This window comes from Euleptes europaea, chromosome 17, assembly GCF_029931775.1.
Source record: "Euleptes europaea isolate rEulEur1 chromosome 17, rEulEur1.hap1, whole genome shotgun sequence".
Taxonomy (NCBI): Eukaryota; Metazoa; Chordata; class Lepidosauria; order Squamata; family Sphaerodactylidae; genus Euleptes; species Euleptes europaea.
The window spans coordinates 17,616,118-17,639,098 of NC_079328.1; the positions used below are offsets into that span (position 1 = coordinate 17,616,118).

Here is a 22,981-nt window from a genome sequence, read left to right on the forward strand (position 1 = left end):
GTCTGGCCTCAATAACCCTACCAACAGCTTGACAGCAGACCTGACTCTTCACTGTCCATCCCAAGGTCATAACCGGGAATCTGCGACCCACCAAATGGAAAAGCTTGAAAACAGGGCCGATTTTTGTCCTTCCCAGCGAGTGTCAGAGTTGGCTAACCGTTTGCCTCCTTGGAGCTCTTCACAAACCAAGTTTAACATCAGGAGCTCCACCGTCGAGGCAGGAAATGAGCTTGTCCAATCCATTATACACAGCAGGGGGGAGAGGCTGAAAAATAGCAACGTGGCCAAGCCACACAGCAAGCCCAAGCTTTGAAGTTAGATGTCCTGGCTCCAAGGTCAACATGATCTCTGCTGGACCCTCTAGAAAGACTTCCATATAAACAAAGAGGGTTGTATCCAACCACCATTACAAGATGCATAAATTTCCCCTGCAGGGGAACACACAGAAAACCCAGGTTCTCCTGTTGAGGAGGGTTTGTTGGATACAACCCATGGCTACCAGGCTGGCCAAATTGAGCTTCCTGACTACCCAGTACCTCTGCCTCTCGCCTTTCTCCAGTTTCTGTCCTTCACAAGAAAAATGGAACTTTTATATATTGTATATCATCAGGTGTGAAAGCTGGACAGTGAAGAAAGCTGATAGGAAGAAAATAGATTCCTTTGAAATGTGGTGTTGGAGGAGAGTGTTACGGATTCCGTGGACTGCCAAAAAAACAAATCAGTGGGTTCTAGATCAAATCAAGCCTGAACTGACCCTAGAAGCTAAAATGACTAAACTGAGGCTGTCGTATTTTGGTCACGTCATGAGACGACAAGAGTCACTGGAAAAGACCGTCATGATAGGAAAAGTTGAGGGCAGCAGGAAAAGAGGAAGACCCAACAAGAGATGGATTGACTCAATAAAGGAAGACACAGCCTTCAATTTGCAAGACCTGAGCAAGGCTGTCAAAGATAGGACATTTTGGAGGACTTTCATTCATAGGGTCGCCATGAGTCGGAAGCGACTTGACGGCACTTAACACACACACATATCATCGTCACTATATCTCATTTGCAGTATGGCCCCATTAGTGGATACTTAAATCTGTGGGTTGGGACCATGCAGAGAGAGAAAAGATCTTTCTACAAACTTGGGAGAAAGCAAGGTTTGCAGAAAAAAATCTCAAAAATTTTTTTAAAAAAAGAGGGGGGAGTTAATTCCACTCCCCACCCACAATGGAAGAGAACTGTCTGCACTTGAGCAGGCAACACACCTTTGTCAGCCTGGCCTCATCCATGTGTGGCAGGCAGCTGGAGGAAAGCAGGAGAGGAGGAACGGAAACTGCTGCCACCATATCCCCCACTGCAGTGTGAGCTGTGGAGGGGCGGGTGGAGGAGGAAGGAGATGCCACAACTCCCACCCCCCTCATGTGACCTGCATAGGAATGGAAACAGGCAGAGGGAGGAGCTGTATGAGATGCAGCGGTGTCACTGATACTAGGCTGGCTGGCAGGTGGGTGAGGGAGCAGAGGCAGATGAGTGGGTGTCCCGGGTAGGTGGCATGATAGGTGAATGAATGGAGGAGTGAGAGCTACCACTTGCACTATTGTTCAGACCAACACCTCTGCTGTGTAAGCCACTGAGGAACAGGCAGGGAAAGAAGCTACTGCCCCCACCCCCGCACTGCTGCAACCACATGAGCAGCAAATGTGGCAGTGATACTGGCTGGCTGATAGGGCAGCCTGGCAAGGAGGTATGGATGAGATTCCCCCCAGGAGTCTTGCAAGCCCCTTCCTGTTATGTCTAATTCCTTATTGGGCCATAAAATATACAATCAATAGCTCCACAAAATGGAGCTAGGGATAGACAGAGTGGATTTCTTTGCAAGTTTGCAGAAAAGTCTGAAATCTGAAGAAGAAGAAAAGATACATTGGGGGATTAAAACTCACCAAAATAATAACAACAACACCTGTAGCTTTAAGGAAAGAATGCTCACTGAGTTCTCAGTGGCCATTTTGCGGATTGCTAGGTAACCATAACAATATTGCTGAGTTTTCCAAGCCCTATCACACAACATCACATCCAACACATTTGTCAATGGAGGAAGCTCCTGAAGTCAACTGCCTATCATCACCCAGTTTGCACATGCATGTACATTTCTTTTTGCAACATCAAGTGTGTAAATGGGCCCTCACAAGCACTGCACGACAGACAGAACTTTCACATCTCCTCAAACACAATACCCTTTGGTGGAGTCAGTTCACATATTCAGCGATAGTCTTCAGGTGTACCAATACTATAACTATGTGCAGAGAAAGCAAGTGATGTACATATGAATGAGCCCTTAGGTAAAGGTAGTCCCCTGTGCAAGCACCAGGTCATTCCTCACCCATGGGGTGACTAGGCAGGCTATGTTTACAGGGTGGTTTGCCATTGCCTTCCCCAGTTTTCTGCGCTTTACCCCCAGCAAGCTGGGTACTCATTTGACCGACCTCGGAAGGATGGAAGGCTGAGCCAACCTCAAGCCGGCTACCTGAAACTGACTTCTGTTGGGATCGAACTCATGTCATGAGCAGAGCTTTGACTGCAGTACTGCAGCTTACCACTCTGAGCCACGGGGCTCTTAGGGCTGCTTATTTAATGTAAGAAATGTCTAAAAAGGTTTTCCACCACACAACTCAGAGAACTTTAGTCTTTGAAACTCATTGCCACTGGCACCCCCAAATGTAACTGAGTTCAGGTTTCAAGTGGATAGCCATGTTAGTCTGTAGTTTGTTTGTTTGTTTTGCCATCAAGTCACAGCTGATTTAATGATTGATTTATGGTGACCCCATGTGGTTTTCAAGGCAAGAGATGTTGCTTAATAACTGAGTGGAGATTTAAATAATTAATGCTTGAAAGCCCAGGACTCAGTGGTTATAACTGCAGAATACAAGGGCATGAACACACTTCTGAAAATGTGGGAACCAGCCACCTGGCCATTGTCAACCCCTGGAAAAGCTGTTCTTATTTTCTTGAAAGGAGTTGCTTCCAACTGGATTAGTCCAAAAGGTAAAATCCAAAACCCAAGAAAATAAGCCATGCTTTTATGATGACTAACCCAGTGACACATAACAGTGTACAAGCTTTTAAGTTCATCAGATCTCTTCTTTGGGCTGGATGTTACTAAAACAATAGTTGAAAAAAAGAGCTTTGGGAAGAGAGAATGCCCCAGGGCAGGGTATTAAGTCCTGCATTGTGTGTTAGGTGCAGAGCAGATTCAAAGGGAGCTGGTTTCAAGTTACTCCAGGCAAGAGACAGTCAAACTGTTACGCACCATAGAATAAACAAAGTCCAAACAATGTCTCTGATACCTCTCTAAACCAGCCAGACTCAAAATCCTTTTCTAGAAGAGAAACTAGAAATCACTTAGAATCACAGAATCATGGAAGGGGCCATCCAGGCCATCTAGTCCAGCCCCGTGCTTAATGCAGGATCAGCCCAGAGCATCCCTGACAAATGCTTGTCCAGCCTCTGCTTAAAGACTGCCAGTGAGGGGGTAGCTCACCACCTCCCTAGGTAGCTGATTCCACTGTCCAACATCTCTTACCGTAATTTCCACCCCCATCCCCCTAATATCCAGCCAGTACCTTTCTGCCTGCAATTTAAACCCACTATTGCGAGTCCTATCCCCTGCTGCCAAGAGGAACAGCTCCCTGCCCTCCTCTAAGTTACAGCCCTTCAAATACTTCAAGAGAGCAAACATGTCACCCCTCAACCTTCTCTTCTCCAGTCTAAACATTCCCAAATCCCTCAGCCTCTCCTTGTAGGGCTTGGTCTCCAGCCCATGATCATCTTCCTCGCTCTCTTCTCTCCACATCCTTGAAAGCCATTGCGTTAACTTAGGAGATAAGTGTAGCATGAGGTTCAGAGATAACTGAAGCCAATTGAGGTAGTTTAACCTCATGTTGCATTCTTGTTGGGTTCTGCCTTTCAGTACCAGGCAGCCATTCTTCAATCCACTGACTATCCACCTGATGCGGACAGATTTCCTCCGGCGCTCTCAGAAAGAAACCCCACACAGAAATTAAAAAGGTCGCCACTACTAAATCAGGGAGCCCTTTCCCGATGGGGTCTTCCCTTCTGAAGTGTAAGAATGTGTCACTGGCGACCAAGATTAAGTTAATTCATGTCATCGTATTCCCTGTTAATATGTATGGGTGTGAAAGCTGGACAATGAAGAAAGCTGACAGGAAGAAAGTAGACTCCTTTGAAATATGGTGTTGGAGGAGAGTGTTACTGATACTGTGGACCACCAAAAAACCAAATCAGTTGGTTATAGATCAAATCAAGCCTGAACTGACCCTAGAAGCTAAAATGACTAAACTGAGGCTATCCTGTTTTGTTCACATCATGAGAAGACAAGAGTCACTGGAAAAGACAGTCATGCCAGGAAAAGTTGAGGGCAGCAGGAAAAGAGGAAGACCCAACAAGAGATGGATTGACTCTACCAAGGAAGCCACGGCCCTCAGTTTGCAAGATCTGAGCAAGGCTGTTAAGGATAGGACGTTTTGGGTGATACTGATTCATAGGGTCGCCATGAGTCAGAAGCTACTTGAGGGCACTTAACACAACACACACTAAATCAGGAGAGGTCTGTCTGGCCACTCAAGAAAAGAAAGCGAAGGCCGCACGGTGGGCAAAAGATGGGCGAAGGTGACGGGTGGGTAGAGAGGCCGGAACACAAACTGGGTGCCTCCAGCTGCCAGGGTGAGGTCTGTTCTCCCCGTCGAGTTCTGCGCATCCCTAACTCCGCCTCTTGGGCTGGACGTGTGCTCCGCGGGACCAATGCTGAGATTGGTCCCGCTGCAAGGGTGGCTTCCTGCGGGGAGCCCTTTCCTGACGGGAGATCCCGGGAGAAACCCTTCTTCCTGGACCCCGAGGGAGGGAGAGATTTCCCTGGCAAAGGCCGTGCATTGGCTGCGCCGAAAAGTGGGCAGAAAGCCGGCCAACAACCCCTGCTGAATCGACCCTGGTCTGCATTCTGGCCCTTCGACAGTCAGGTCCTTTAACATGGGGGGAAAGCCTTCCTCCAGGATATTGTCGAAGGCTTTCACGATCAGACGTTTCGCCAGCAGCTGTGGCAGGCATCTTCAGAGGAGTAACACTGAAGGACAGTGTCTCTCAGTGTCAACACACTTGACACTGAGAGACACTGTCCTTCAGTGTTACTCCTCTGAAGATGCCTGCCACAGCTGCTGGCAAAAGTCAGGAACGAAAATACCAAGACCATGGTCACACAGCCCAGGTAACCTACAAGAACCCTTCCTCCAGGACTTTGGCTCTTCCCCGTCCATCACCCTGCCAGGCTCCAGGAAGGCAGGAGCCGTCGGGCAGGAGCGCTCAGCCAGGGGTAAGGAAGCCCCCCTCCCTCCACCTGCCTCTTCTGGTGGGAAGAGAAGCTGGCGGGCCACGGGAAGCGGGCCTGGCTCCGAAATGCAACATCAGTCGGGACATTTGGGAAAGGCCGGATTTGGGAAAGGGCCTTCCTAGCTCTAATGCAGACTGCGCTTCTCCCCTGAGTAGTCATAAGAACATAAGAAAAGCCCTGCTGAATCATAGAGTTGGAAGGGACCACCAGGGTCATCGAGTCCAACCCCCTGCACAATGCAGGGATTTCACAACTACTTCCCACTCACACACCCCCAGCGACCCCTACTCCATGCCCAGAAGATGGCCAAGATGTCTTCCCTCTCATCATCTGCTTAAGGTCATAAATCAGCATTGCTGACAGATAGGCCATCTAGCCTCTGCTTAAAAACCTCCAGGGAAGGAGAGCTCACCACCTCCCGAGGAAGCCTGTTTCCCCAGGAACCGCTCTAACTGTTAGAAAATTCTTCCTAATGTCTAGATGGAAACTCTTTTGATTTAATTTTAACCCGTTGGTTCTGATCTGACATTTTGGGGCAACAAAAAACAACTCAGCACCATCCTCTATATGTACTTGAAGATGGCTATCATATCCCCTAATCAGACCCAGGCCCATCAAGTCCAGCAGTCTGTCCACACAGTGGCCAACCAGGGTCCTCTAGGAAGCCCACAGACAGCAGAGGATAGGACTCGCAATAATGGGTTTAAATTGCGGGTGGGAAAGTATCCGCTGGATATTGGGGGGGGGATTTTTACAGTAAGAGTTGTTCAGCAGTGGAATTGGCTGCCTAGGGAGGTGCTGAGCTCCCCCTCACTGGCAGTCTTTAAGCAGAGGCTGGACAAACACTTGTCAGGGATATTCTAGGATGATCCTGCATTAGGCAGGGGGTTGGCCTAGATGGCCTGTGTGGCCCCTTCCAACTCTAGGATTCTAAGACCACTGCAGCAGCATTGTCCTGCCTGTGTTCCACAGCACCTGATGTAATAGGCCTGCTCCTCTGATCCTGGAGAGAATCAGTATGCATCATGACTAGTATCCATTTTGACTAGTCGCCATGGATAGCCCTCTCCTCCATGACCATCCTCAAGGCAGGTGCCCGGGAGGAAGACCCTGGGAGAGGTTGGCGTAGGCTCCTGAGTGAACTCGCCTAGGATTGCTCCCAAGTCTAGCTCAGAGACATAAGGAGGGGAAACTGCCTAAGCCCGAGGCTGGAGCCCAGGAGAGAGCCAGCGCAGCTGCGCAGGTTCACCCCGGACGTTTCACTGCCGGAACGGTTTCGTCTCTGCGCCACCAGGCATCCTGAGGGCCCTGTGCTAAAAGGACGGGACTCCCGTAGGATGGGCCTGGCTAGTGGGAGATGACTCCGCAGATCTGAGGCTCTTGGCTACAGAGGGAACCTCCACGTTCTGGGGCAGGGTACCAGAGAGGACTGCGGTCCCCTCCGTGCCTTCCCTGGGAGCCCCTAGAAGCACCCCCGCCCCTTCGAAGGGGAGGCCGCCGAGACGATGCGCCTTGGATGCCTTCTCCTTCCCTGTGCCAGGGGAGGGCTGGAGGCCCCAGCGCTCAGCCTGTTCCCCAGGCCGGGCAGGTCAGCGCAGGCTGCGGGCAGGTCAGCGCAGGCTGCGGGGAAGGGTGTTGGAAAATCTGCCCTTCCTAACGGTGTCACTTGCCTGCACATTGAGAGGGGGGGGGGGAAACTGACCACAAAGTCAGATAGATAGACAGGACAAGGGGAGGTCATCTCTAGTTACACCTTGCCCTCCTTTCCTGTCCCTTTGATGTTTAAAGGATGCATTGTCAGGGAAAACCTCCCTTCTTTCCCTCTTCCCTTTTGCCCATCATCCGAGCAAGACCCAGGAGCCGGGGCTCTCTGCGCCCAGGCCTTCCCACCCCCAAGATGGAGTGGAAGGCAGATGCCCTTTCATACCTAGAGAAAGAGCAAGGTAGATTAGGATAGAGAGCGGGGAAGGGGAGAGGGGAGATCCGAGGGGGCCCCCAGCCGGTTCTCCCCATCGAGCGGGCGTGGGGCGAGGCGGGCGCGCGCGTTTCCCCCTCGGCGCGGCCGCCTCCGCCGCTCGCAGCCTCTCTCGCTTCCAGCCTTTGCCTGGGGACCATATAATTATGTCACACTGCAATGGAAACCGCCAGCATCTGGCGTGCGGTCGAGCAGACTTTTGTTTCGAGGCCGGCGGCTATTTATAGCAAGGAGAACTTGGTCGGGGGGAGTCATTTCCTACAGCGCGTCGAGAAAATCTGGCGGCCTCGCCGTCCGCCGAGGCTTCTCGGGTCCCCAACGCAACGTCTCTCTCCCCCCCCCAGATCCCGCCCCACCCCACCTCTGGGCCTCCGGCTCGCAACGGCCAGAGACCCGTCCGCCGCTCCCCGGGGCTGCGAGCGCCCCGACGTGAAGACCCCGGGGCGGCCCGGGGCGGCCAGCGGATCCGACGGCTCCTCGGGCGCGTTCCCAGGACGCTCGCGGGCCCGCGAAGGGAGAAGCAGGCGCGTTTTCCCCGCGAGTAAGGCGAGCCCTAGCCCTGCTCCGCGATCCAGGCGACGGCTGGGTGGGCGCGGGTCCAGAGCTGGCAGGCGGGTGTCCCAAATGCGCGGCAGGTTTCGCCTTGGACTGGCTGCTGTCTAGGTTCGCATTCCCCCCCCCCCATCCCCGTTCTTAAAACTCAACAATAAGCCCCCATGCAGAGTTTGGAGAATTGGGAGGGGGAAAATGCGCATCTAGAGAGCGGCAGATCCAAGGCAAAACGTCCCCCGCGCAAATGGTCGCGGAGAGACGCGTTCAGGGCCCCGAAAGAGCCCATTCCTGTTTGCTCCGAAGTAAGCCCTTCCGAACTCAATGGGCCTTACTCCCAGGTAAAGAGGCGCGGGCTTGCAGAATCCGACCCAACCCACGCTTCCTCTGTAGCAGTTCCCGCCGAGTTCAGCTGCAAGGCGGCGCAGGGTCGCCGCCGGAGACTCCGAAAGGCGGCCGCGACGGATCGAGCGCAAGAAGCACCGTCTCGGATTCCCGCCGCGCCTCCCAACAGCTCCGCTTGGGAAGCTCCCTGTTCAAATGCTGCCTCCGTCCTGGTAGCGAACGGGGGGCGCAGGGGGGGGGCGTGGAGGCAAGAAGCTCCCATCTTCCCGTTCCCCCCCCCAGCCCCACAGGCTGGAAGTTGCCTACCTTGCAGGGCTGTTGTTGGGAGATCAGCGCCACGACGCATATGAAGAGATTGGAGCGTTTCCCCTTTCACGGTGCGCCGAGGCTCCTGCAGCCTCCTCGGGAGCCAGGCCGCGGAGCACCCGCGATCCCCGGCCCGCACGCAGCTCGCTGGCAGCTGCCCCCACCAGAGCGCGGAGATCGCGCGGCAGGAGAGGTGCTTGAGCCGGTGCTAGGGGGCCAGAAGTCAGGGGCGGGCGGGAAGGGGCAAGCCCGGGGGAGGGGGGCTTCCCCAAGCAAATACGGGAACGAAGGTCGGAGCGGACGCGCTTCCCCCAGCCCGAAAAGCCCCCGGACGCGCAGTGCGACGCTTGCCGGACACCTATCCTGAACATAGTGGAAGGGAAACACTGGGGGGGGGGGGGTGTTGGATGAAAGCCTGGGCAAATATTTTAAAACCTGTGGGCCCGATCCAAAGTGCCGCCTCCACTTCGAGGAGAGAGAGAGAGCGGAGGTGAATTCTCACGCGAAACCCCAAAGCGGCGACTGGATCGCGCCCTGAGTCGCATTGCCTCATCCCAATCTCTTTAGGGAGGCCTGGGGTTCAGGATGCCGACCCCGCCGTCGCCCGGTCACCTTCCAAAGGCACTGGGCCCTCTCACTCCCACGGATGGGATCGGGACCCGATCGCACTCCCGGCCTTGGCCCGTTTGCTCCAAAGTAAGCCTGGCAGGGTCGGAGGCGCGCAGGGTCGCAGCCCTGCCTCAACCGCTATTGACACGCGCGTTCGCGCCCGGAAGACCTCTGTTCTCCTATCCATCTTCAACCCTGGAGATGCCATTGCCTACCGCCCCCCCCCCCAATCCAGCTGTCTTCCAGCCCCCGATCCTAGGCACGGTTACCCAGCAGCAAGTCTAACTCCATTCAATGGGACCTGCTCTCCCCGCCCCCCAAAAAAGGATTGCATCCCTGCCCTGCAGAGCTGTTGGGGCCCTTCTCTCCTGCGCCCCCCAGGTTAGGAAAGGCTCGCCCCCCCCCTCCTTCGGGGCACCTGCCGGCAGCATCTCGGGAGCCGGGAGGGCAGTGCCAGACGCCCCCCGGACCGGGAGGGAGGCCGGCAAGTCGCCCCCCGGCAGGCCGGGGCGAAGAGAGAAGTCCGCCCCCTCCAGCCGCCGCCCCCCCCCCGGGGAGACAAACCGACGGTCCACTTACAAGTAGCTCCCGCTGGTGAGGATGAGGAAGATCTGCGGGTAGTAGACGGAGAGTAAGGCGCTGCGGGACGACAGGAGGATCATGGTCGTCTCCCGGAGCTAGCCCTCCTCCGCTGGCCGGTCTGTCCCGGCTCGGGGGCCCCCTCCCCGCGAGCGGCGCCCTTCTGCCCCGGCGGGGGCTTTTCTCGGGGAGGGCGGGGGGCGCCGCCAGCCAGGCTGGACGGGGCGGGCAGGGAAGGGGATCGCCGGGCGCTCCGCGCTGCTCAGCGGGGCCAGTCCTCGCCCGCCCCTGCTGCTGCCTGCGGGTCGGCTCTCCCGCCGGGCATGGCGCGGCTCCCCTAGCCTGAGCGCTGCCGCCGCCGCCGCCCGGCTTCCCCCCCCCCTCCACCCCTCCACCCCTCCACCCCACCCCTGGGGGAGGATGACAATGGAGTGACACGCCGCCCGACGGCCCAGCCAGAGCTCCCCCTCCGGGGCGCGCCGCGCGCTCCCGGGGGGAGCGGCGCTCCGGGCGGGAGTCGGGCGCGCGCTCTCGGGCAGGGGCCGGAGCGGCAGGCGCGCCCCTGCCCGCCGGCGGCCGGCAATCGACGGCTGCGGCCTGGGCCACGCTCACCCCCCCCCACACCCACCCCACCCCACAGCAAGGAGACCATGGCAGAATCCCCCCTCCGGCCATTCCCCCGCTGGCGCCGGGGGCCCCGGGAGCCTCCCGGGGCAGGGAGCGTTCCTTTCGGAGGGGGCGCCGACGGAGCAGGAGGGAATCGGGGGCCCTCCTCCGGCTCCCTGCTCTGGTCTCCCCCCCTTTCTTATGGGGGTTCTAAAACTGGCCTACGTGGAAACCCCCGGAGACTGGAGTCGGGAGGACGCTGGCCAGCCCAAGGCCGTCCTCTCCTCGGAAGCAGGCAGCTCCGGACAGCAGAAGCCGCCTCCGCCGCCCGCACGTCGAAGGCAAGGCCGCCAGGCGGGGCTTTACGCGCGGTGCTGGTCTTCTGCGCCTACTAACGCAGCAATCCTCGGCAGAGTTACCCACTTAGACCGGAGGAACTCTGCATAGGATTGCACGGTTAGGTGGGCTCTGATCTGGAGAAGCGGCTTTGATTCCCCGCTCCTCCACATGAGAGGCGGACGCTAATCTGGGGAACTGCATTTGTTTCCCCACTCCTACACACGAAGCCAGCTGGGTGACCTTCCGCTAGTCACAGCTCTCTCAGCCTCACCTACCTCACAGGGTGTCTGTTGTGGGGAGCGGAAGGGAAGGTGATTGTAAGCCGGTTTGATTCTTCCTTAAATGGAGGAGAAAGTTGACATATAAAAAACCAACTCTTCTTCTTGCCTACATCTTACTCCGATTAGGAAGTCATATTAATTACTTTACATTCCTGCGTTCATTTTTGGTAAGGCTACTAGGCCGCTTAAACGAGACATAGTTGAGGGACTCTGCCTGTCTTAACCCCAGGCCCTGTTTACAAGCAGTCCCCTACAACACGTGTGTGTGGGATCTGTGTGCAAGTGCGCCCTAAGGTACATTTTTCCAACTCTACAATATCTCTAAAACGCCAGGCCTGCCGGGGCAGGCGGGTATACCTGGCACTACAATGACGTTACCTGGGAGCCTCTTTTAATCTCTTCCCTCTTTGGAATAAAAGTCCCTGCCCACCTTTTTAAAAAGAAGTGTGTTTGTTTGTTTGGCGAGGGGCTGTGGCTCAGTGGTAGAGCCTCTGCTCGGCATGCAGAAGGTCCCAGGTTCAATCCCCAGCATCCCCAGTTAAAGAAACCAGGCAAGTAGGTGATGTGAAAGACCTCTGCCTGAGACCCTGGAGAGCCGCTGCCAGTCTGAGTAGACGATACTGACTTTGATGGACCAAGGGTCTGATTCAGTATAAGGTAGCTTCATGTGTTCATGTGTCTTTAGTATGCTGAGGTATAGCCACTCTTCCCCTTAAAAAACAACAACGGGATTTCAGAGCACCCGAGCTCCAGAGAAAGGCAATACAAAGGAGGAGAGAGCCAGCACTGGAAGCCAGTACACATGAACACACGAAGCTGCCTTCTACTGAATCGGACCCTTGGTCCATCAAAGTCAATATTGTCTACTCAGACTGGCAGCGGCTCTCCAGGGTCTCAGGCAGGGGTCTTTCACATCAACTACTTGCCTGGTCCCTTTAATTGGAGATAGCGGGAATTGAACCTGAGACCTTCTGCATGCCAAGCAGAGGCTCTACCACTGAGCCACAGCCCCTGATTTCATCAGTAGCTCTCATTCCGCGTTGAGACCTTCACAGATCCCATCCCGGGGATCCTGAGCATCTCAAAAGCCAGGCCAGGATCTTGTCGCCCTGTTGCAGATGGGGAAACTGAGGCTTGAGTAAAACATCTGGGCGACATTCGAACTGAAGACTTACAGCTGAACCTGCCAGCTCTTCCAAACCCGCGGGGCTTTCTGGCTGTCGGCGACCGGCTGTTGCTATCCCAGAAGCGTCCGCTAGCTCTTGCGGCAGAAAGGTTAACCTCGCTCCGCGCAACCTCTGGGACCCGTACCGGCTCATTCACACACGCACACCCTCAATCCGCTCATCAAGCAGTTGACACGTGTGAACCTGAAGGGGGTATTAAAACATAAAATAAAATCCATCTACCTTGACAGAAGAAGAAGATGGGGATTTCATCTCCCAGTTAGGGGGACTTTTCAATAGCTGCTTTGGTGCATCAAGCATTTCTCGGGTGTAATTAAGGCTGCCATCCGCTGCTGTGTGTGTGTGTAAAGTGCCTTCAAGTCGCAGCCGACTTACGGCGACCCCTTTTGGGGTTTTCATGGCAAGAGACCAACAGAGGTGGTTTGCCAGTGCCTTCCTCTGCACATCAACCCTGGTAATCCTTGGTGGTCTCCCATCCAAATACTAACCAGGGCTGACCCTGCTTAGCTTCTGAGATCTGACGAGATTGGGCTAGCCTGGGCCATCCAGGTCAGGGCGCCATCCGCTGCTACTTTGCAGTAAATCGCTGCTAATTTAGGATGGGATTGCGCGGCGGCAGCATAGGTGCGACACCCCTTCTGTGGCTCCTGGCATCAAACCGGTTCAAGATCTAAAAGATGCCGGAGCTCATTCTGCTGCCTCGGGGGACGCTGGCCGGATTCTAAGCCAGGAGTCCCGGGTAGAAGAAAAGGGGCAGGCAGTGTCGCCTAGCTGTGGCTCACGAAAGCTCATACCCTACCAGAAAATATTTTTGTTAGTCTTTAAGGTGCTACTGGACTCTTGCCCTTTTCTACTGAGTAGACAATACTGACTTTGATGGATCAAGGGTCTGACTCGGTATCAGGCAGCTTCATGTGTTCAAGAGCAGAGGCGGCTTTCCAGACCGCCACGACCGCTTCCCTTCTGGTCGAGCTCGCTTCGCAAGGGTCAAGGAGCCAAAGGGCCAGGTGAGTCCACCTGACTGAGCAGGCCCTCTTCCTCCAGACGCATCTCCAGTCGACGGGAAATTCTCAGGTTGGGTTTTTTTTTTTAATCCGCCCCTCCCCTTCCGTTCTTGAAAATCCACGAAAAAAATGTCAGCAAACCCCCTCCTCGGCGGCTGTGAACGCTTCCCTCTTCCGTTGCAGACCTTCTAAGGTATCTCCTCGCTCCGGAATCGATTGGGATTTCGGGCAAAGGACGCGCATGCCTGTCTTTTCCCTGCCTTCTCCCTCCGGCCTGGGACCCCTGCTCCTCTGGGTGGGCCGAGGCATCTCCCAGCGCCCGGTCGGGCCGAGCAAAGGCCATGCGGGTTAGGGGTCGGAGTGCCCAACTAGCATCTGGGAGACTCATCACCACTCTGCCAGGGACGCCCTCGTGGGGGGTCTCCATTTGGGGAGAAAGGCAGGATCTAAACGAAGTAAATAAATAGGCAGACAAACTGTGCCCCCCCGGGGTCTGCCCCCCTTGTAGGGGTCGGCGCCGGCCGCCTCCAGTCCTTGTCTCCAAGGCAGCTTCAAGCATAACTTTGCTTTTTCTGGGAACAGACCCGGGAGCCTTGGAACGGTCCCGTTCCGGTTGGCTCCGTTTCCTTTTCAGAAAGTTTCCCCTTCAAGCGGCAGCCTGCGGAATAGGATGCGTCGCTCGTTCTTTTTCGCCTCCTCCCAGAAAAGGAGTCCCCTCCGTGCGCTGAAATCTCCAGAAAAGGATGGGCGCTTTGGAGCCGGGCCCGGAGTCCGGCGGGCATGCCGGCTCACGTCTGAAGGGAGCGCCCTCCAAATCTGGGCAAGGCGTTTTGAACACTGAATCAGACCCTTGGCCCATCGAAGTCAGTATCGTCTATTCAGACCGGCAGCGGCTCTCCAGGGTCTCAGGCAGAGGTCTTTCCCATCACCTACTTGCCTGGTCCCTTTAACTGGAGATGCCGGGGGTTGAACCTGGGATCTTCTGCATGCACCGCAAAGGCTCTACCACTGAGCCACAGCCCCACCTACAGTTGCCGTCGGGGCAAACGAAGCGGGCTGCGGATCTGGAGGTGGTTTGGGCAGGGTTCCTGTTGAAAACCGGTCCTCACTCAAAGAGCATCTTCGAGAGCCTTGGGCAAGGGATGCGCCATTCTTGCCTTTGTTGTTAGAGCCCGCCTAAGAAAACCCAACGAAAGTAACGTCAGAAAGAAGAGCTCGTGTTTCCAGCGAGGGCTTTTTGCCCTCCCAAGATTCTGGCTGAGGACGCTGGTCCTTGAGAAAGCCCTTAGGAAACAAAACAATTTTTTAAAACCCTGATTTTATTGGACAAACAACATTTATCAATGTGTATTCTAAGCCGGAAACATCAGCTGGCGACAATGTTGTTGTAGGACCTCGTAAATTTTTTGTTTGCGCAGGGAGGTGTATTAACCTGCTACGATGGAAAAAGAAAAATCATGTTTTCGTTCATGGGTGATTCCACGTTTCCACTTCTGAGGCGGGTTTTTTTAAATTCTTCAATCCATCTTCTGATCGGCTGGAGAAGGTTGGGATCAGCCAGTGGGCACTTTCGGCTTATGACCTTCCAGGCTGTGGGGGAGACCCGATCCGGCGCCCGATCCTGACCGCTCATCTCTGACCAAATATGTACACGAGAAGCATTCTGAATAACGGGAAAGCTGCATCGCATGGTGTAAATCCCCGAGAACTTGGTGGAACTTACTTCTGAGAAAATGATAAGATCCCCCGTTCATAGCGCTATGGAAATCCTTAATGATGATAATGATAATAATAATGATGATGATGATAGTAATAATAAAATTTTAATGTAAAAGCAGAATTTTAAAAAGACGCATGCATTCAGTTAGATTTATTTTAAAGTTAGTGTGCCCGGGATTTCAGCCGCATTCCTGGGTACAACTGTCAAACTTACTATTTATCCGACTGTGTGGATCAGGCTCGAGCCAATTCGGTTCAGCACCAAATGACTTGAGCTCCTAGTGAACAAATCTGCCTGAGGTTTGGGCAGAACTGCGCATGAATGAGAACACCGCTGATCCAAACAGAAGAGCAGCCAGTGACATGAACACATGAAGCTGCCTTCTACTGAACCAGAACCTTGGTCCACCAAAGTCAGTATTTTCTACTCAGTCTGGCAGTGGCTCTCCAAGGTCTCAGGCAGGGGTCTTTCACATCACCTACTTGCCCAGTCCCTTTAACTGGAGATGCCGGGGATTGAACCTGGGACCTTCTGCATGCCAAGCACTGAGCCACGACCTCTCCTCTAATCAAGACTCTAAAAACACGAAAAGTAGCTGTAAACAAACCCCCACATTATTTATGACTAATATATGATTTTTAACCGATTTAACTGTGTGTTTAAACTGATCACCAAGCAAAAGGGTGGCGCCGTGGGGATGGGGGGGGGGGCTGAGAACACAGGTGCACGCATAGCCAGCTGTGCCGCTCTGCACTGCGAGGAAAGAATAGTTGGCGCAACCTGCTGAGCAGCCGCAGACTAACTGGTGATGAGACGAATAGACCATTGAAAAACTGGCTCCCTGTTTGCCGCTGGCAAGCAGGACATGAGAGGGACCGGCAGGTGTTCTGAGCATAGGCAGTCAGGTGCCTGCTGTTCCCCTGCTACCTGCTGCCAAGTGGAAGGCAGAGGTGTGTCCCAGGTCTGGAGAGGTTAGAAAGCACTAATTTAGGAAGTGCTGAAGGCAGCCCTCTGGTCTCGTTTATATCCCCCCAAACACACCACTGAAGGTGGAATGTTACAAGGAAGCCGAGCAAAACCAAAAAGAGGGACCCATCCATGGCACCTGGAAGTGTAGATTTCAGCCATGGGCAGAGCCAACAGCAGAAGGGGGGGCTTTCTGAGCTTGGAAGGGGCTCTTTACTCTTTTTGAATAATAAAAATCAACATCCTCTCCGTCTTGGACAAGATTACCAGGTCAGTTATCAAATGGCAGAGCGCTGGTTTAGTTTATCGCAGGGGTTCCCGGCCCTGTTGAGTCTGTAGTGTAGGCAATTGCTCATGCGCGCCCCTTCCTTGTCTCGCCCCCACCAAAACAGAGATCGTAGAATCATAGAGTCGGAAGGGACCTACAGGGTCATCTAGTCCAACCTCCTGCATAATGCAGGAAATTCACAACTGACTCCCCCCCCACACACACACACACCCAGTGACCCCTACTCCATGCCCAGTAGATGGCCAAGATCCCAACAGCCACAATAAAATGCAAACATGTCAGGCCCTACTCGGAGGCGTCGCCTTTCAGTCCACCACACCTTACTATTCATTGGGCATATCCCACCATCTGCAGCCCAGTTCCTAAGTTCCAGTCAATGCACTACAATCCGTTTAAAGAGTACACGCGAGTTTGTTAGTATGTGGGTTAAGTCATTCTCAGGTTACATTCAAGGCACATAGAGGTGAAGGTATAATTTAACCCCCCCCCCCAATATCCAAGTACTGGTCCCCAATTTCTTCGGTAAAGCGAAGGAGCGTTGGCTCTTTCCTGCAAACAGGTGTACACAGGTACATGTAGGTTGTGGACGCCTTCACTGTTAACAAGTGAACAGTCAAGGGCAGGATAGGTTCCCACCTGCCTTATTCATGCAGCCAGTCCAAGGAAGGGGTGGAGAGGAGGAGGAGGAGAGTTGTTTTTTATATGCCGACTTTCTCTACGACTTAAGGCAGAATCAAACTGGCTTACAATCACCTTCCCTTTTCCTCCCCACAACCGACACCCTGTGAGGTAGGTGCGGCTGAGAGAGCTCTAAGAGAGCTGTGACTGGCCCAAGGTCACCCAGCTGGCTTCGTGTGTAGGAGTGTCATAAATGCATATCCCGGATATCTTGTTGATTTCTAAGGCGCTATTGGACTCGAAACTGACAGTTCACATCGGTACTTTCCTAACTGGACAACATCAGGGTGATTTCAACGTGTGAATGAATCATTCCAGATAGAACTGCCTCCCTTCACTAGCTCTGTTGAGGACCTGGGATGCGATCAGCCAACACGCGGCCCACTTCTCCCGAAACCCCTGGATGTTCCCTATAAGTGGCATTCAGTGTGTGATTCTCACCAGCTTAGCTCCTTTATGGAACGTTTATTTTGTTGGCTACCTTAAGTATACTAATGGAAAGGCAGGATATAAACATAACATAAATATATCATAAACACAAAGGAGGAGGAGGAGAGGGGGGAGGAGGAGGAGGAGGAGGAAGAGTTGGTTTTTATATGCCGACTTTCTTACCACTTAAGGAAGAATCAAACTGGCTTACAATCACCTTCCCTTTCCCTCCCCACAACAGACACCCTGTGAGGTAGGAGAGGCTGAGAGAGCTCTAAGAGAGCTGTGACTAGCCCAAGGTCACCCAGCCGGCTTCATGTGGAGGAGTGGGGAAACCAGCCTGGTTCACCAGATTCGCCTCCACCCCTCATGTGGAGAATCAAACCCAGTTCTCCAGATTAGAGTCCACCGCTCCAAATCACCGCTCTTAACCACTACACCATGCTGGCTCTTAAATCTGTTACCAAAAACCTGTCCCCAGTCACCAAAGGACTGAACAACAGAGGGTCAGGCAGGCCTGTGGAAAGGAGGCCCTCGTCCACCCAGTCTTGGTCTAGAAAAGAAAACGGGGCATTGCCATCCCTCACATCTACAGTATTTTCAGCAATTGCTGCAGTTCACAGAAATAGACCAGCGTCCCCACTGGAGGGAGGAAAGATATTGGCCTTCAAACTGGCTCTGTCTTGCCTGGGAACTATTGTCATTGGTTCGCACCTGAATACAGTCACAGCCTGATGAGTATAAAACCACCCGTGTCTCCAAATTACCTCAATTGCAATGCTTTCCCGTGGGATCCTTTCAGGAAAACACGGGTGTGCTTTTGTGAGCGAACCCGACTTAAACACAGGAACTTTCCCGAGCCTGCCGGAATCAAGCCCTTTTATGATGGATGGGTTGCTACCAGACATGTGCTTAGATCTCTCCTACTGAAATCAGTAGGTCCCATTTTAAGCGCGCCCGCGCGAGCGTGTGTGTGTTAAGTGCAGTCAAGTCCCTTCCATCTCATGGCGACCCTATGAATCAAAGTCCTCCCAAATGTCCTATCTTTGACAGCCTTGCTCAGATCTTGCAAATTGAGGGCGGTGGCTTCTTTATTGAATCAATCCATCTCTTGTTGGGTCTGTCTCTTTTCCTGCTGCCTTCCACTTTTCCTAGCATGACTGTCTTTTCCAGTGACTCTTGTCTTCTCATAAAGTGACCAAAATAGGATAGCCTCAGTTTAGTCATTTTAGCTTCTAGGGTCTGTTCAAGCTTGATTTGATCTATAACTCCTTAATTATTATTTTTTTAATTTTTGGCGGTCCAGGGTATCCGAAACATTCTCCTCCAACACCACGTTTGGAAGGAATCTACTTTCTTCCTATCCGCTTTCTTCAATATCCAGCTTTCACACCCATACATAGTAATAGGGAATACGATGGCATGAATTAACTTGATCTTGGCTGCCAGTGACACATCCTGACACATCAGAATCTTTTCTAGCTCCTTCATGGCTGCCCTTCCCAGTCTCAATCTCCTTCTGATTTTAAGCATACTAGAGTTTATTTCAGTGGGACTTTCTTCCCAAGTATGAAGAGTTACCTAGGAGCAGCCCCGTTACATGCAGGGTGGCGTATTTAACAGACATAATATCTGAGAGCCAGTCGATCTCCAGGAGATCAGTGGACAACAATAAAGCGTCAAGTAAAATAAATTCCTTTGCAACGGAGAACCAAGATTAAAACGGAGGCCACCGGCAGTGAAACTATCCAGACACCCTGCAATGTAGCGAAAACTTAAAAACACATTTAAAACACGCTCAAGTTTGTGGTGGCCAAGCCAGGCAGCAAATACAACCGATAGACCATAAAAGGCACAATCAAATGTTGAGATGCCCAACTAAAAGAAGTCATGTCTTGCCAAATACCAGCGTTAAGGAATGCCTCAGCGCCCATAGGTGGCCCTGCATCCGGGGCGCATTAAGTCCGGAGATACGGGCCGGCGTAACTGGTGAAAACGGCCCCTGGTCTAGGCGGGAGTGGGGCAGAACGGCTCGGGTGCCGTCTCGGGCACGCCTGGGGATCCGTCTCAGGTTACCAGCACTAGTCCTAGCTAGGATCGGACCCTCCGGGTCCCCATCTCGCCCCTGCAGGACCTTCCTTCCGGGAGCCACTCCCTTCTGGCAGCCTGCGGCGAACCAAACCGTCCTACTCCACAGGGCTGTTGTGAAGCTTCCACTGGAAGGCCCTGCGCCCTCTCCAGCGATCCCTCTCCTGATGGCGCCGGCCCAGCCAGTCCTGCTCCAGTCACCGGGCTCTGCCCTTCCCCCCACCCCGGGGCCGGCGAGGCGGCTGGGGGCTTGAACACATGAAGCTACCTTCTACTGAACCAGACCCTCGGTCCATCAAAGTAAGTATCGTCTACTCAGACTGGCAGCGGCTCTCTAAAGTCGCAGGCAGGGGTCTTTCACAAGACCTACCTGCCTGGTTCCTTTAAGTGGAGATGCAGGGGATTGAACCTGGGATCTCCCGCGTGCTAAGCAGAGGCTCTACCACTGAGCCACAGCCCCTCCCCAAAACACATGAAACTGCCTTAGAGTGAATCAGACCCTTGGTCTATCAAAGTCAGTATTGTCTACTTAGACCGGCAGCGGCTCCCCAGGGTCTCAGGCAGCGGCTCCCCAGGGTCTCAGGCAGGGGTCTTTCCCATCACCTGCTTGCCTAGTCCCTTTAACTGGAGATGCCGGGGATTAAACCTGGGACCTTCTGCCACAGAGGCACAGCCCCTCCCCAATGACTTCAACGCCCCTGCTCTAGGGTCTCCGGCAGAGATCTTTGACATCACCCCCAGCTCGACTCTTTTAACCGGAGAGGCCGGGGCTCGAACCCGGGGCTTCCCGCCTGCCAAGCAGCAGCTCTTCCACCCAGCCGCCCCCCCCCCCCGCGCGCCTGGTCCCCTCCGCGCTGGCCGCCTGCTGGCCGGGGAGGGCCGGGAGCCGGCGCGCCTGGGGCCGGCGGCCGTGCCAAGGAGAGCCGGAGGCAGGCCGCCGCTCGACAGGTAGGAACTCGGCTGCGGCTCAGGAATGTGGAAAGACAACTCGCGGCGGGCGGGCGGGCGGAGGGAGAGGAGAGGAGAGGCCGGGGGAGAGCAGGACTCCGGCCGCCGCGCCTGGAGGATCCCACCGGCCCAGCTTCATAGGATCACAGAGTTGGAAGGGACCCCCAGGGTCATCTAGTCCAACCCCCTGCACAATGCAGGGAATTCACAACTACCCCCCCACACCCCCAGTGACCCCTACCCCATGCCCAGAAGATGGCCAAGGTGCCCTCCCTCTCATCATTTGCCTAAGGTCACAGAATCAGCCTTGCTGACAGATGGCCATCTAGCCTCTGCTTCAAAACCTCCCGGGAAGGAGAGCTCCCCACCTCCCGAGGAAGCCTGTTCCGCCGAGGAACCCCTGTCGCTGTTAACAAATTCTTCCTAACGTCTCTCGAGGGAAACTCTTCTGGTTTAATTTCAACCCGTTGGTTCTGGTCCGACTTTCTGGGGCCAGCGGGTGCCCTACCCCCCCCCCCCGTCGGGGCTGCTCCTCCGGGCAGGCCCGGGCCGGCCTGGCGGGGCAACCTCGGCCCCCCGAAGCGGGCAGGAGCCCCCGGAGCCGCTCCTCGCGAGGAGGTCGCTCCTTCCACGCGCACGCCGGCCGGGGAGCAGACGCGGGCGGACTCCTGCCCGGGGGACCCTCCCGGCCCCCCGGCCCCCATGCTTTCCCCAGGAAGGAAGCGGGAGCCTTGCAAGGCGGATCCTGGTCCCGCTTACTCGGGAGTAAGCCTGGCGGAGGGGCGGGGGCCCGGGCGGCGAGGGGGGGGGACTGCGATCCGGCGCGAGTCGGCCCCCTCGGCCTCAGCGGGGCGTCCTTGGGGGTCGACGCCCCGCTCCTCGCCGCGTTTGCTTGGAAAGCAAGTCCCGGGGGTCTCAGTGGGCTTCCTCTGCCGGTAAACACGGCCGGGAGGCTGTCCCTGCCCCGGGCGGGTCTGCACGTACTGGGCAGGCGGCCCCGCAGCGCTCCTCTGCCGCAGCCTCCGACGCCGCAGCCCGGCCCCAGCCCCCTTCCCCGGGAGACCCCCGCGGGGCTTCCTCCGAACCCGACGCCCGCCTTGGCGCGGCATCCCGGAGCCACCGGTGCAACGCCCCCACCCCGCGGGAGAGATCGCCCGTCCAGGGGGGCTTTTGCGCGCCCCCCCCCCCAGTCCGCGATCCCCGGACCCGCGTCCGCCCGCCGCAAAATCGGCCGATCGATGCCAGGGTGGGCGTGGGCAGCCCTCGAAAGCCCGGCGCGGCGTCGGGGCGGCGGGGAGAGCGCCCCCCGTCCCTCCTCCGGGTCCGGGAGAGAGCCGAGAGCCCCCCGGGGCCAGGAGCCGGGGAGGGGGACCCCCGCTTGCACCGCCCCCTCCCCACCCCGGGCGGACGGGCCGACGGGCAGGACTCACCCCAGCTTGACGTAGAGGACCCCGAAGCAGAGCAACACGTAGAAGATCCACTCTCGGAAGTTCTTGTGCATGGTCTAGGAGGGCAGGAGGGGAGCCATAGAAGAGAATCGCGGCCGGGGGGGGCGGGGGGCCGGGGGGGGCGGCTAGAGGCCGGCGGCGAGCGGGGCCGCCGCTCCGGCCGTGCCCAGCGCCAGCCCCGCGGGGCCCAGCTCGACGGCGCGGCCGCGGACGCCGGGGCCCCCCAGGCGGCTCCCCGCGGCGGAGCCGGAGAGGGGCGCGGGCATGGCTCCGGCCAGGGGCACCAGGCTGGCACGGGCGGCGGCGGGACTCCCGGGCTCGGACTCCCCCAGGTAGCGCCGCGTATCTTGCGATCTGCAGCTCCAGGTAGGAGGGGAGGAGGCAGGGGAGGGGGAGGAGGATCTCTCTCTCTCTCTCTCTCTCTCTCTCTCTCTCTCTCTCTCTCTCTCTCTCTCTCTCTCTCTCTCTCTCGGATTCGCACGCACACCTCCTGCGCTGCCTGCGCCTCCTTCTGCCTTCGCAGCGCTCCTCTGCCCAATTCGCAATCGCCCCAGGGAAGCCGGAGGCGCGCACCGGACCGGGGGAGGGGGGCTCGCAGATAATGACAGGGTCTGCCACCCAGCAGTTGTCTTCCCCGCACGCACATGCATGCACAGCCCGGTCCCTGCAGGTGGTGGTGGCGGAGGGGGGGTAGATCTTGCAAAACCAACTACCAAACCCGAGGGGCGGCTGTCATCCCCTTCCAACAAACCGTACAGCCCCATCCACGGCATGGTTACCCAGAAGGAAGTCTCGCTCCTTTCCAGGGGATCTCCTCCCGGGTACCTGACTGGCCATATCTGCTTATCCGCCAGTCTTTTTTGGGCCCTAGGCAAGGCTAACTACTTGTGCCTTCCCCGCCCCCCATTGCTAACCAATTTTCAAAAACAGATGTCTTGTAGGGGGAAAAAAAGCCTGATTCATTCCTACAAAACTTTTAATACAACGTTATAATGAATTATATTCCATTGCGCTGTTGTGGTACTTATCTTAAAATTAATAAGCCCTGTTTATGACTGAGGCTTCTGAAGGATGCGGGATAACCAGGGCCGGTGCTACCATTAGGCGACCTAGGCGGTCATCTAGGGCACAGACCTCAGAGGGGAGCGGAACTGGCCTGAAGGGCACTGTTTTAAACAGATTAGTTTCTTGAAAAAAACGCAACGGACAATTTATATTTTTTTATTTTAAGATAAGTACCACAACA

At 55.5% G+C, this 22,981-nt stretch overlaps 1 protein-coding gene across 2 annotated transcripts in view; it reads right to left on the reverse strand.

The window, feature by feature from the left end:
• The window catches only part of WNT7B (Wnt family member 7B), a 104,578-nt gene extending 82,744 nt beyond the window's left edge, over window positions 1-21,834 (reverse strand). The window contains exon 1 of one of the 2 annotated variants that reach the window (XM_056862613.1): window positions 21,718-21,834. In XM_056862613.1, coding sequence (XP_056718591.1) covers window positions 21,718-21,788 — 71 coding nt within the window. In that variant the 5' untranslated portion in view covers window positions 21,789-21,834. Of the gene's footprint in view, window positions 1-9,752; window positions 9,842-21,717 lie in introns of those variants that run through there. The other variant, XM_056862612.1, reaches the window with a different exon arrangement.
• Window positions 21,835-22,981: the final 1,147 nt, after the last annotated feature.